Source organism: Anarhichas minor, unplaced genomic scaffold, assembly GCF_050575085.1.
Source record: "Anarhichas minor isolate MPS153535 unplaced genomic scaffold, ASM5057508v1 ptg000027l, whole genome shotgun sequence".
Classification (NCBI taxonomy): domain Eukaryota; kingdom Metazoa; phylum Chordata; class Actinopteri; order Perciformes; family Anarhichadidae; genus Anarhichas; species Anarhichas minor.
This window is the reverse complement of record NW_027466473.1, coordinates 10,823,494-10,835,135: the sequence shown is the minus strand read 5'-3', so window position 1 is coordinate 10,835,135 and position 11,642 is coordinate 10,823,494. Positions and strand designations below refer to the sequence as shown.

The 11,642-nt window shown below is 39.6% G+C and overlaps 1 protein-coding gene across 2 annotated transcripts; it reads left to right on the top strand.

Annotated features, from left to right (window-relative positions):
- The first annotated feature begins 2,559 nt into the window (after positions 1-2,559).
- LOC142960123 (histone acetyltransferase KAT5-like) lies at positions 2,560-11,377 on the top strand. 2 transcript variants are annotated; one of them, XM_076101753.1, is made up of 16 exons: positions 2,560-2,643; positions 2,724-2,790; positions 4,004-4,072; positions 4,205-4,341; positions 4,878-4,946; positions 5,032-5,214; positions 5,712-5,882; positions 5,968-6,042; positions 7,224-7,286; positions 7,514-7,762; positions 7,851-7,940; positions 8,036-8,176; positions 8,308-8,401; positions 8,508-8,667; positions 9,161-9,242; positions 9,678-11,377. In XM_076101753.1, exons 1-16 carry the CDS (start codon positions 2,614-2,616, stop codon positions 9,810-9,812), a joined length of 1,815 nt encoding a protein of 604 aa, XP_075957868.1. In that variant the 5' UTR covers positions 2,560-2,613; the 3' UTR covers positions 9,813-11,377. The 2 variants fall into 2 exon arrangements, with proteins under 2 accessions (XP_075957868.1, XP_075957869.1); XM_076101754.1 differs by lacking the exon at positions 5,032-5,214 and having other exon boundaries at positions 4,878-4,991.
- The last annotated feature ends 265 nt before the right edge of the window (positions 11,378-11,642 follow it).

Genomic DNA, 11,642 nt, shown 5'->3' with positions numbered 1-11,642 from the left:
TAAAGAGATTGGCGGTCTCTTTAGGAACAAACTGCATCAGTGAAGCAGATCAGTGATCGTAGACCTGCTTCACTGTTCAGCAGGTGGAGTCCTGCTCAGACAGAAAGCTGCAGGTGGAGGTTTGGATTCTGTCATTAATAGCAATAGTCAACATTGTGATGTTTAATTGTTATACCTCCCACTGCTATGGCATCAGCCAGTTCATATGTTTTATATTAAGACCTTGATATGAGGCCTTTCGTTCCTACCAGTTTTATTATGTGCAATAACCATCCAAAGGTGTTTTAACTCTATCAGGCCAATTTCAACAGAGGAAAATGTGAAATGTCTGTCTCGTTTTCATCTTTTCATTTTAGTTAGTGTTTTTGTTGCTTCTGTTCATTAACTCATTCGGTGGGTGTGTTTACTTTAATGGATGAACATCTTGAGGATTTAATTGGAGGGACAGACGCAGAATAATAATAGAAAAATGTACTGTAGACGGGTGCTAGATAAGCTAAAGCTACCTGGCAGATATTTCCATTTTAATGTCAGACCCCGTCAATTGGTTCTCGAGTTAATGGAGGACAACGTGTAGAGTGGGAGAAGTATTGCATAAAATCAGTTTTACTGTCAACACAGCAGATATATGTTTGAACTTAAAATATATTAAAATCCATGAGTTAATACCAGACCTGCAGGTATGACTTTGTATGGTAAAAAAAAGAGAAAAGAAACAGCCCCAACCCTGGAACAAAGCAGGGATAATTGTCAGTGTTGAAGTCATTAACCAGTCTGTCTCGTCCTGAAGTCTTAAGGCCTATGGCACAAAAAAAAACCTGTTAATCTTGTGACCAAAGAAAGAGCTCTAAAAAAGTCGGCCCCAATGTGTGTGTAGTGGTTCAAATCCAGATGGATTTTCCTGATTTCTTAAGATTTGTTTTTCAGTGTCCCTTCCAGGTCAGAGTGGTCATCACTGACAGATATGATTTGGCTCCACTGGAGATACAAAAATCACGTATAAGCAGTGTTCTATAAGTGACTGTGTATGTTGACGAGCGTATGGTCAAGTCAAAATGCTTCGCTCTCTTTGACATTTTAATTCATCATGTCACTATTCTCTATTTCACCTGTTTGTCATAATAAGCCACCTGACTTCTGTGCACTCTTTCATGCATGGTAAATAATAATATACAGAAAGCTATGTTGGCTGACTGAAAATGAATAATAGAATGGAAGGCTGTTTAACACTGATTGTTTTTTTCTTTCATTTTTGTTTGTCTCAATTTGTTTTCATTTACAGTTTAATTTATGGTTTCTCAACTCGTAAAAAATGCAAGTTCTGTATACTGAACGCTGTTCCAAGGATTATAATAAAGATCATTTATAACCTTTGCCCTCGCTCAGTGAGATGATTCGCTCAAACACTGACTGTTGTTAGTATGTATTTGTGACAACGTTTATTAAGTTAATATGTATATGGTTATTTGTTGTTTGCTTAATCAGATATCCCACACCAGCACTGAATACTTTATGTACCCTGTACACAAGGGGTTTGAGGGCACCGATGCAGTCTGTGGATATTTTTAGCATAACCACTTTTTGTTTACTCTTCAGATAGATGTGCCAGGAGACACTCGTTTTAGCATTAACATCACATTAGAGGCACGTTAAGATGCTTGGTCAGTGTTTCATGTGATGAATTAATAAGAAAACATCTTGTTACTGAAAGCAAATACCTCTAACTTTGTAATGTAAGCTGTATTATTGTGGGGAAAATGAGATAAATGTTAAGAGGAAGTATTCTTTTGAAAATGGAAAGCTGGGTGTAAATATCATCAAGAACCATAAAGATCAGAAGTACTTAAAAAAAAATAGAAAAATTTCCATTTTACAGCCCAAAGGCACCATTGTCCTGATGATTGCAAGAGCAGTAAACACAATGCAGCAGGATGAGCGCCTACGCAAATGTGCATAATGGCTTCATCCAATGTGGTGAAGCGGTTTAGTCATAACTTGTGCCAAAAGAAAAGGCATAGAGACTTTAACAAGATTTTAATTCATTTTCTCAATCACACTATTCTACACTCTCACATGTAAAAAGACACATAGCTAGATTGGGTCAGGTTAGAGAACTAGATTTTAGACTGCATTCAGCGTTGCCTATGGAGAAGATGAGGAAAAAAGGTATGTTTCCATGGATGCTATTCAGACTCAGATCCCCTATGGTCTAACTAATAACTAAATCTCCATTTGGCTGTACATTAAGCCCTAATTAATGGTGTCAATGAAAATCAGGTAGGAGGTCATATTCTGTACAAAGCCTGTTTATTTGCGTTCCTCTTTGCTTGATTAGGTGAATAGAATGAATAGGTTATAACTGGTAGCCATTATAAGGCCTAAGCCCCACGAGACAAGTCGATGCACTCACTTTAAAATCATTTCGTAGTAGTCCTAACCTAATATAGGCGTTGCACCACGCCTGCCATTCGATGAAGACTCCTGCGATTTTCTTCCGGGTTTGTTTTCCGACTTCCGCTCCTCACATCCTTTCGAGGACCATCATCTTGCTGTTTATTTAATCTTTGTTGAGGACCGGCATTTTCCCACAACACCCTGCTCCTGCTCTCACAGATGACGAAAATGGCGGACAGCGCATCATCGGTAGGTTTTCAAGAGATATAATTTTATTTTAGAGACATTGACCACTTTCAGGATGCAAATTAACGTATTATTTTCGACAGGTCGAGATTGTTGAGGGCTGTCGCCTCCCCGTTCTTCGTAAAAACCAAGAACACGAGGACGAATGGCGTAAGTATTGTCCGGTTGTTTTTTCCAGTGCTAAGCTAGCTAATGCTAACTAGCGAACCTCAGCTGTTGTTATCAGACGCCTCGGCCTCCAGTGAAAGCACTGTAAACACCACACTCACAGGGCTGTACAATGTAAATGCATTTAATTGAATGTTTGCAAATACCAGTCCTACATCCAACATGTAATTAACTAGCTAACTCTTGTTGTTTTTTTAAATAAAATACATTTCTTTGGGAAGCTTGGGCGAAATCTATCTGACATCACGCTGTTGTTTACAAATCTGAAACCAACTGTTCAGGTCGAACAGTTGGTTGCCTGAATGAAGATTTGATCATTTTTAAGGGCCATGTTTATGGGCCAAAGTAGTCCGATCGTTACTTGTTTTGACAGGTCTGATGAGAAAAGTAAGAGCCACAACAAAATTAGCCAAATCAGTCCGACACCCCAGTGACACTTGTTATTGTGAAGCTTCAGTTGGGCCATTGTGGCAGCTTTACTACTCTGACATCCTCATGTCCAAGTGGGTTTTGTGCAGTGGTTCATAAATGTCTTGCTTGATATTGATATTTTAAATGAAAGCAATAACTGTTCGCTACTCTTTGTCACAGGTTGCATGTGTATATTTATGAGCAGTGAGTTGGGAGATGTTCCTATCTTTAGAGCTTTTCTATTTAAATTCATGTATAATAGAGGTCTCAAGAGGTGAAACATAATTTGTGTAGTACTTGTATACTTTTTGTTAGTATCTCGTGACACCGTGGATTTATCTTGCAGCAAGGGAGACGGCTCATTTTTATTTTTGTTATGATTTTGTCATTGTTCATTGAATGTCAGGATGTTATGAAACATGGCCACTTATATTCCCAGAGCTGTGTGTATTTTAGTTACTGTTGTCGCTGAACAACATTATAAAACCCAAAAGACACTTCATGTAAAACATAAAGGCAGATATTCGTCACAATTGAGAAGATGAAAACAAAAAACTTTTGGCATATTTTTGATACATTTTCTGAGTACACGTCTTTCCGTACTACTTGCTGCTCTAGTTTACTGAAATCTACACAAATCCTTTTACCCACAATGATTGTTGTTGAGTGGTTTTATATCTTTTATGTTTAAGCAGCTGTTTCATGGATGTCCATGACAATAATTTATGTGATTTGAGTACAGGTCATTGCAAGTTTTAATTTGACTTCTCTGCTTTTCTTACAGCATTGGCTGAAATCCTAAGTGTGAAGGAAGTCTCTTCGAGAAAGCTTTACTATGTTCACTATATTGACTGTGAGTATAGTTTCTGTTGCATCTTGTTTTTATTTGACATTTTAACTGCAGCTTCACAGACTGAATTACACAACACAGAAACATCACGCAGCATACGTCTTTTTATTTTTGTCAAACTGCTTGTGTTAAAAGTCAACAAGCGCCTGGATGAGTGGGTCACGGGGGACAGGCTGGACATGAAGAAGCTCCAGTTCCCTAAGAAAGAAGCTAAAACACCAACCAAGAATGGTCTTTCAGGCTCCCGTCCCAGTTCTCCAGAGAGAGACGTGGTAAGTGGATGCTGTGGATACCCACAGAATATAAAAGTTAATGATGATGTCAATCTCAATTCCTGTGTTATGAATATTGCTAAGTGGATATCATAAGCTGTATAGTGTAGATCGTAACAAGTTTACGTGGTCTCTTTGCTAACGATCTACAATATTTTGCATGCTGCTTGAATCAATGATTTGTTAAAATGCACCAACACTGTATGTGGTGTGTTTGCTCGCTGAATGGGAACAGCATTATATGTTCAACGTTCATATTCAACCCAGCCTCGACACTTTAGGAACATTTTATCAAAACATTAATGGAGTGTGTGATGTAGACGACTCTCCATTTTAAGAAGGTTCTCAGTCTACATTGTTGTTTTCATACATCTTCAGATTTGATTTAGATCGCCACAGAACTGTTCATTTTCAGTGCGGTTATTATGGAAGAAACTAGTTACATTGTGTGCATTAAATCCCTGAGATTGAATCTAAGGGTTCATATGAATATCAGTTAACCTCTTCCTTCTTCTCTTCCTTTCTCTTCAATTCAGAGGAAGAGTCTAGATCTCAACGCACAGTCTGCCACAGCTCCTTCCAGAGGCAAAACCCTCCCCACGCCGGTACAGCTTGAATCTACACGTTCTAGAAATGACGGAGACCTTAGTGTGAGCCTGGTGTTAACATGCCTCTTGTGTGCTCATACAGCTATCGGGTCATGCCGAACTGCATGGGAATCCAGAAATAAACAACCATGATATAAAAAAGGAAGATGCCGATCCGGTGGTGCAGATCACGTCTGGAAGTGGTTTAACACACAGTGTATCCAAATGTTTGTCGGGTGTATGCACTGGACTCGTCAAGCCACATTTCAACTTCAAATCTTTCAAGGTAGCTGGTGTTCTCTGTTCATGTTGTGCTGAAGAAGGATTACTCTATGAGCTTCATGTGTGATGAAATATATTAGATCACATGTGCTAAAGCAGCTAACAAAATAAATCGCACACTAATAAAAAAAGTGGGAAGTTGTTGATGCAGGTAGTTTAAACACAAAAAAAACACTTTTAGTTTTAACCCAGTAGAGTTGCAGCTGATCTGTGTCTGTTGTGTCTTACTACCGACGTAAAACCTGCTTAATTAATGTGACGTGCTGTGGCCATTTAACCAGACACAGTCTGAGCTCATATCAGTGAACAGACTGCAGATAATATTGAGAGGGCACTGCTTCATGACGTTAAACCATCTTTAAATCGTTACTTTGCTGTGTCATCTTGAGCCCAGGCCTCTGGTCTGACTGGAATCAAAAGCTCTTGTTTGGAAACACAGATTCTGATTGGTTGAAGTGTTTGGTCCGTGTTCCCATTTAAACGACGTTTGTTTTGCTGCAGAAGAGGAAAGTGGAGGCCGTCCCCTTGGCGACTCAGGTACCCCCGGCCACCGCCGTGCCCTCCCTGCCAAGTTCAACTGAAGCCTCTCAGGCCTCTGTTTTTCCCGCTGTGAGGGAGCCCAACACGTTTAAGTCCCGCGAAGACCATGAGCCGATCTCCTCGCTCACAACGGTAAAGAAAACGGTCTTGGATTCTTAACGGTTTGAGTATCGTTTCACTGAATGATGTGTAACTTCTCGTTTCTTTGTAATGGCAGAACGGCACTGCCCGGCGACTCATCCCCTCGCAGCCCGGGAGGAAGAGAAAAGCTAACTGTGGGGGAACTGATGAGGTATGAAGTGTATTTCATCTTTACAGTCACCGTATTATGTTCTCATTTTAAATGTATGCCTTACGTCAGAGTCTCTGCATCTTTTTGGTTAAAAAAAAAAAAGCATAATTTTATCTGTATTTTGAGCACTACAATGTACAAATTATATGGTATACATATAGAATTAAAATAGTCAAAGAATAAATTGTGTTTATGTGCATCATCTACTCCAGTATTCAAACCTCAGATGACTACAAATACTGCCTGTATTAATATTAGCAGAATTTAAGTATTTCAAGTATTTGTCAAAAAACAAATTCCCAAATTTACATATTTATCACATGAATGATTGCTTACTATGTTGTTATCCTGCTTTACTGTTTTAAATGAGACGAGCTTTTCGCCGTGCTAATTGCTGTATAACCATCTTTACAAAACACAAATATACGAGTATGTTGACAAAAAGTATTTGTTTTAAATCTGTTAATTTGTCATTTCATTTAAAGGACGTTTCACGTCACAACTCCCTGTTTGGTTAAACGTTTCTAAACCTAAAATCTCTTTTGTTAAAACCTGTTTTAGTTCAAATTAGTTAGAAATAAACATAAAGCCCGACAACACACCAGCAAGGTTTGGGGACATTTTTATTTTTTTCAACATCCACTAATTCGTCAAGTCAGATGTTTGATTTTTATATGAAGTTAAATACGTTCGTATTGGCCTTTTGTTTTGCTACATTTAGAAATTCAGTGTTCTGACTGACCGTGCTGCAACTGTACAATGAGGAGTATCGATTAAGATTTTGACAGGAGTCATTTTCAAGCCTATTATACAAAAAAAAAAAAAATTTAATTAATTTTGTGTTACAAAATGTTAACGATCTATGACAATATGCTTTCAAATGTATGTTATTTGTTTTTGAGAGACTCAAGAGCAGAACAACTGATTGTAACTTTAAATACGTACATGTAACACGGTAGTTATACACAAAAAAAAAATGTAATGTCACTAAATGAGACAGAAAAATGTCCAAACAAAGCGGGTCAGACCTTTGTTTTCAGGGTTTCTTTTCACTCTGTCGAGCTACTTAACGTGAGCAGCTCAGCTGTTATATTCAGTTTAACTGTTCAGTGTAAATAAGAACCATTTTAGTCCCCTTTATAGTTTCCAAAAGTTTGATTTCTGTGTCTTTTTCCTGCTAGATGATAAAGGTTTTGCAGTATAACAACCCTCAAAGTGCCAGCGTCTTTCTACCACCACCAGAGGTCAGTTTTATTATCACACGCTGATTGTATGTTGCTGTGCCTTTAGTGCGTCCAATAGAACAGAGGTGTGTTATTCATGTTACTTATTTAAAGAAATATAAATGTGTTGAGCTCTTAAAGTACACACGCTCTATCTGATCAAGCAGCGTTTTGTTTTAACACAATGTTCATCTGCATGAAAATAGCTGCAGTAAGTGTGTCAAGTGTCCGCATTGTTTGCCTCCCAGGATTCCCAAGACAGTTCCGACGGCATCCCGTCTGCACCCCGCATGACGGGCAGTCTGGTGTCCGACCGCAGCCACGACGACATCGTCACCCGGATGAAAAACATCGAGTGTATAGAGTTAGGACGTCACAGACTGAAGCCCTGGTACTTCTCGCCGTACCCACAGGAACTCACCGCTTTGCCCATCCTCTACCTCTGTGAATTCTGTCTCAAGTACCTCAAAAGCCTGAAGTGTCTCCAGAGGCATTTGGTAAGAACCATCAGTATGTCACTATCTTAAGCCCTTAATCTCTTGCTGCACATGGAGCTCATCCTCTCGTGTTTTGCGTCTTTGACAGACAAAATGTAATCTAAGACATCCTCCGGGCAACGAGATCTACCGCAAAGGCACCATCTCCTTTTTTGAGATTGACGGCAGGAAAAACAAAGTAAGTGATGGGAGGAGATTTGTCTCTCTCCTCAAAACATTATTTTACAGCATTTGTTTGTTTTTGATTGATATATGTCTGTCATTGTTTTCCAGACTTATTCCCAGAACCTGTGTTTACTTGCAAAGTGTTTCCTGGACCACAAAACCTTGTATTACGACACCGACCCTTTCCTCTTCTATGTAATGACAGAGTATGACTCCAAAGGCTTCCACATAGTGGGCTACTTCTCTAAGGTAAACGCAACTCTTTTCAACTTCTGGTACCATGTGTGTGTGTGTACAGTCCTCTCGTAACCGCTTGGAAACGGTCTCCCTATTAAACCGGGGTTCCCAAACAAAACTTCATTTTCATTTTCTTTGTGCAGGAAAAAGAGTCGACTGAAGATTATAACGTAGCCTGCATCCTGACGTTGCCTCCCTACCAGCGGAGAGGCTACGGCAAACTGCTCATTGAGTTCAGTAAGTGCAGAATCAAAAACAGTGGCACAGTGCCGGTAAATATACGCACATTCAAATGCCTTCACCTGTGCTAAACACAGACGCACTGTGTGTGTACTTCTGTCAGGTTACGAGCTGTCCAAGGTAGAAGGGAAGACGGGGACGCCCGAGAAGCCACTTTCTGACCTCGGTCTTTTGTCCTATCGGTCCTACTGGTCCCAGACCATCTTGGAAATTCTCATGGACCTTAAACCCGACAATGGAGAAAGGCCGCAGATTACAATCAAGTATGTGACTCGTGGCGTTTTATCTCAATGTTTTAAAGCTCGGCTTGGTAATATATCAATAAATCAGATGCTCTGTCAATAAAAATAAAAGATCCGGTGTCTGGCTGTCCCAGGACTGTAATAAGCCTGGGCCATCGTTTTATTCACTAGGTTGAAATGATTTGGAACGGGCTGCCTGCCTGCACACACTAGTTTACATTCATAATGATAATTTGGGGGGGAGTAGCTTTGGAGGAAGGACTGAAGGAACGGACTGTCAATGTAACCGACTTGGCGACTTTCTCGCTAGATTCAGCAACTTTTGGAGTTGCCAACGACTTTAATTGGAAAAGAGTTGGCAACCCAGGACTGGGTTGTTCGGTTGGATACTTTAACAATCAAGCATACTCTTGTTGGATTCTCAAATGTTGCCGACACGTTTAAATTGTCTCCCAAGAGTAATTTTTCATTGCAGCAGTTTAACGATTGGCTCCCTTTTCATTTGACCCTCCAGTGAGATCAGTGAGATCACGAGTGTAAAGAAAGAAGACGTCATTTCAACGCTTCAGTACCTAAACCTCATCAACTATTACAAGGTGAGAGACCAACGCCGTGTTCCTTCATCCTCAACCCCTGCCCTTTGTGATCGCATCTGCAGCATGGTGGTGTGTCAATCAACCACTTCCCTCTGTAAATTTAACGTTTTTGCGTGTTTTGGGGGATTTTTTCTGCCCTCTACTTGGTCATTAGATTCCATCCACTGTGAAACATTAGTGGTAGAAAAACACGGATCCTCCACACTTCCTGTCATTAGTCTTTACACAGCTTTCCATGAGACTCTTGTTTCAGACGTCTTGAATATTTCATTTGTTTTTGCGTGTTTAAAAATGTATCGCTGATGAAATATGCGACGCCAAAGCACAGACAGCTGATATATAATACACGAGTGGTCTCCACTCAGATCACATATTGATGGAGCCACATGTGGTTATTTAAGTTTGATTATTTATGTTTTTGTCTCGTGAATCTAGGGCCAGTACATCCTGACTCTCTCAGAGGACATTGTGGACGGTCACGAAAGAGCGATGCAGAAGAGACACTTGCGCATAGATCCAAAATGCCTTCACTTCACACCTAAGGACTGGAGCAAGAGGGGCAAGTGGTAGAGCCCCGGCCAGGTTCACTGAACACCCCCACCCACCCCAAACCGCCAGATAGCAGACTTGAAGCAAACCGTGGATCAGATCGAGGTTTTTGTCCAGGTTCCTCTCGTAGAACCTCAAAACCTTTTTGAACCCAGGACTCTTTTTCAGACAAGACACAACGAACATAAATTGTCACTTTGAGATGCAAAAACTTTTATTGTGAATATTTCTTGTATATTGTGAATTTAAAAAGCTCTCAAGAGACTGGTTAACCGTGACGCCGCCAAAATATACACCACACCTTCTACTGTGTAAAAGATCCCGCTCACGACCGACAGTGCGTTTGTTTAATAGTGTACATTTAAGCTTACAATGGCAAACTTACAGACCACCTAATGGAGACGTCACTGTTTTTCAGTTCTTCAGTGAATCACTTCCTCTGTTCATGAGTCCACATTGTGTAAAAACCACAAACGGGGATTTGTTTTCCTTAAATTCAACAAGGAAATGTGGTTTTGTTCTAAGTGTGTGGTTTTTGTCTACATCCTTTGTATCAGACACTTGAAGAAGTGCCGTCAAAATGTTGTCTAAATTATTTATGTACCCCCAAAAATGTCAAATTCCATGTGTGACACTTTCCAACATCATGGCTGTAGTCATACAAGTCACGTTTCAGAAACCTCAGTCGATGACAACAGTACACGACTCAAAGCGCTCCTTAAACAACGGGACAGCACTCCACGATCTCGTCTTCACGCTCCACTTTGAGTTCACCTTTTTGTACAAAGTGCAGGATTCAAAACGTCTCTCAAACACCTCTACCTGAACACAATTGTTATGAAATACAATACCTACTGATATACAAGTTACACTTATTAACAGAGAAATGTATTGTGAGAAGGTAAAAGAAAACCAATTTTAGGATCTGTTTTGGCAGCACAAAAACAAAAATCCTAATCCTCATCTCTGCACACAGATGGTAACTTTCAGTTTATTGTGATTCTCCTCCAGTGCCTGAATTTTCTTTTTTTTTTTGTTATCTTTCAACGAACAGCGAGGACAGAAATGTTCTAGTAATATGGCTCACCTGTAAAACAAACAAAGAACCACACATGTATTTAAATAAACAGCTTTGATGCAGACAAACATTACAAAGCTAGACATCCCGATCTACCGTTATAATGTTGCTGAAGAGCCAACGTGGACAATTCAGGTTTATCTTTTACAGCAAGTCGGCTTTCATTTCCCCGTTTTAAATAGTTGGAAGTATTTATGCTCTTTGTGATCATTCAGGTGATTCTTCCTTTTTTTTTTTTTTTTTTTTTTATATAGTTCAGTGTCATAATCATGGGTTTGCAATGAGACAAATCATTTCCCTATGTTAATACCTATGTTCCCCGTTACTGTACATACTGGACCTGATTGTGTAAAAAAGAGAAACCGCTTAAAGACAGAAGCCATGTTGAACTGTTAGAGGAATGTACATTTTGTGTACAGTTGTCTTTCGTGTCTTTTTTTACTTAATGTAAACTAACTGGCTGCACAATATCAACAGGACAAGACATAAAAATGGTATCTTACTTTCAGTTTGTGTTTTATGTTTACATGTCACAAAGGTTGTTAAACTTACCCTGTTCAAAGGATTTAGTAAATCTTTAAGTGGAACACAGTTGACAGTTTGATTTGAGCGTTTGATATAAAAAGGTTCATTGAATTGATAAAAAAAAAAACCATCTTAAAAACCATAAAAAGTGTCTTAAATGTGTCTTCCCCCCCCCCCCCCCCCATTCGTTTTGCATTATCTTTAATGGCAGAGAGCCCTGAGAACCAGCTTCAACTACAGGTGAGAGG

Bases quoted from the DNA above. Each gene is read 5' to 3' on its own strand.
- LOC142960123 (XM_076101753.1), top strand. From the start codon at position 2,614: ATGACGAAAATGGCGGACAGCGCATCATCG. The intron at 2,791-4,003 runs GTAAGTATTGTC...CTTTTCTTACAG, and splicing joins AGAACACGAGGACGAATGGC to CATTGGCTGAAATCCTAAGT. The intron at 4,342-4,877 runs GTAAGTGGATGC...TCTTCAATTCAG, and splicing joins GTTCTCCAGAGAGAGACGTG to AGGAAGAGTCTAGATCTCAA.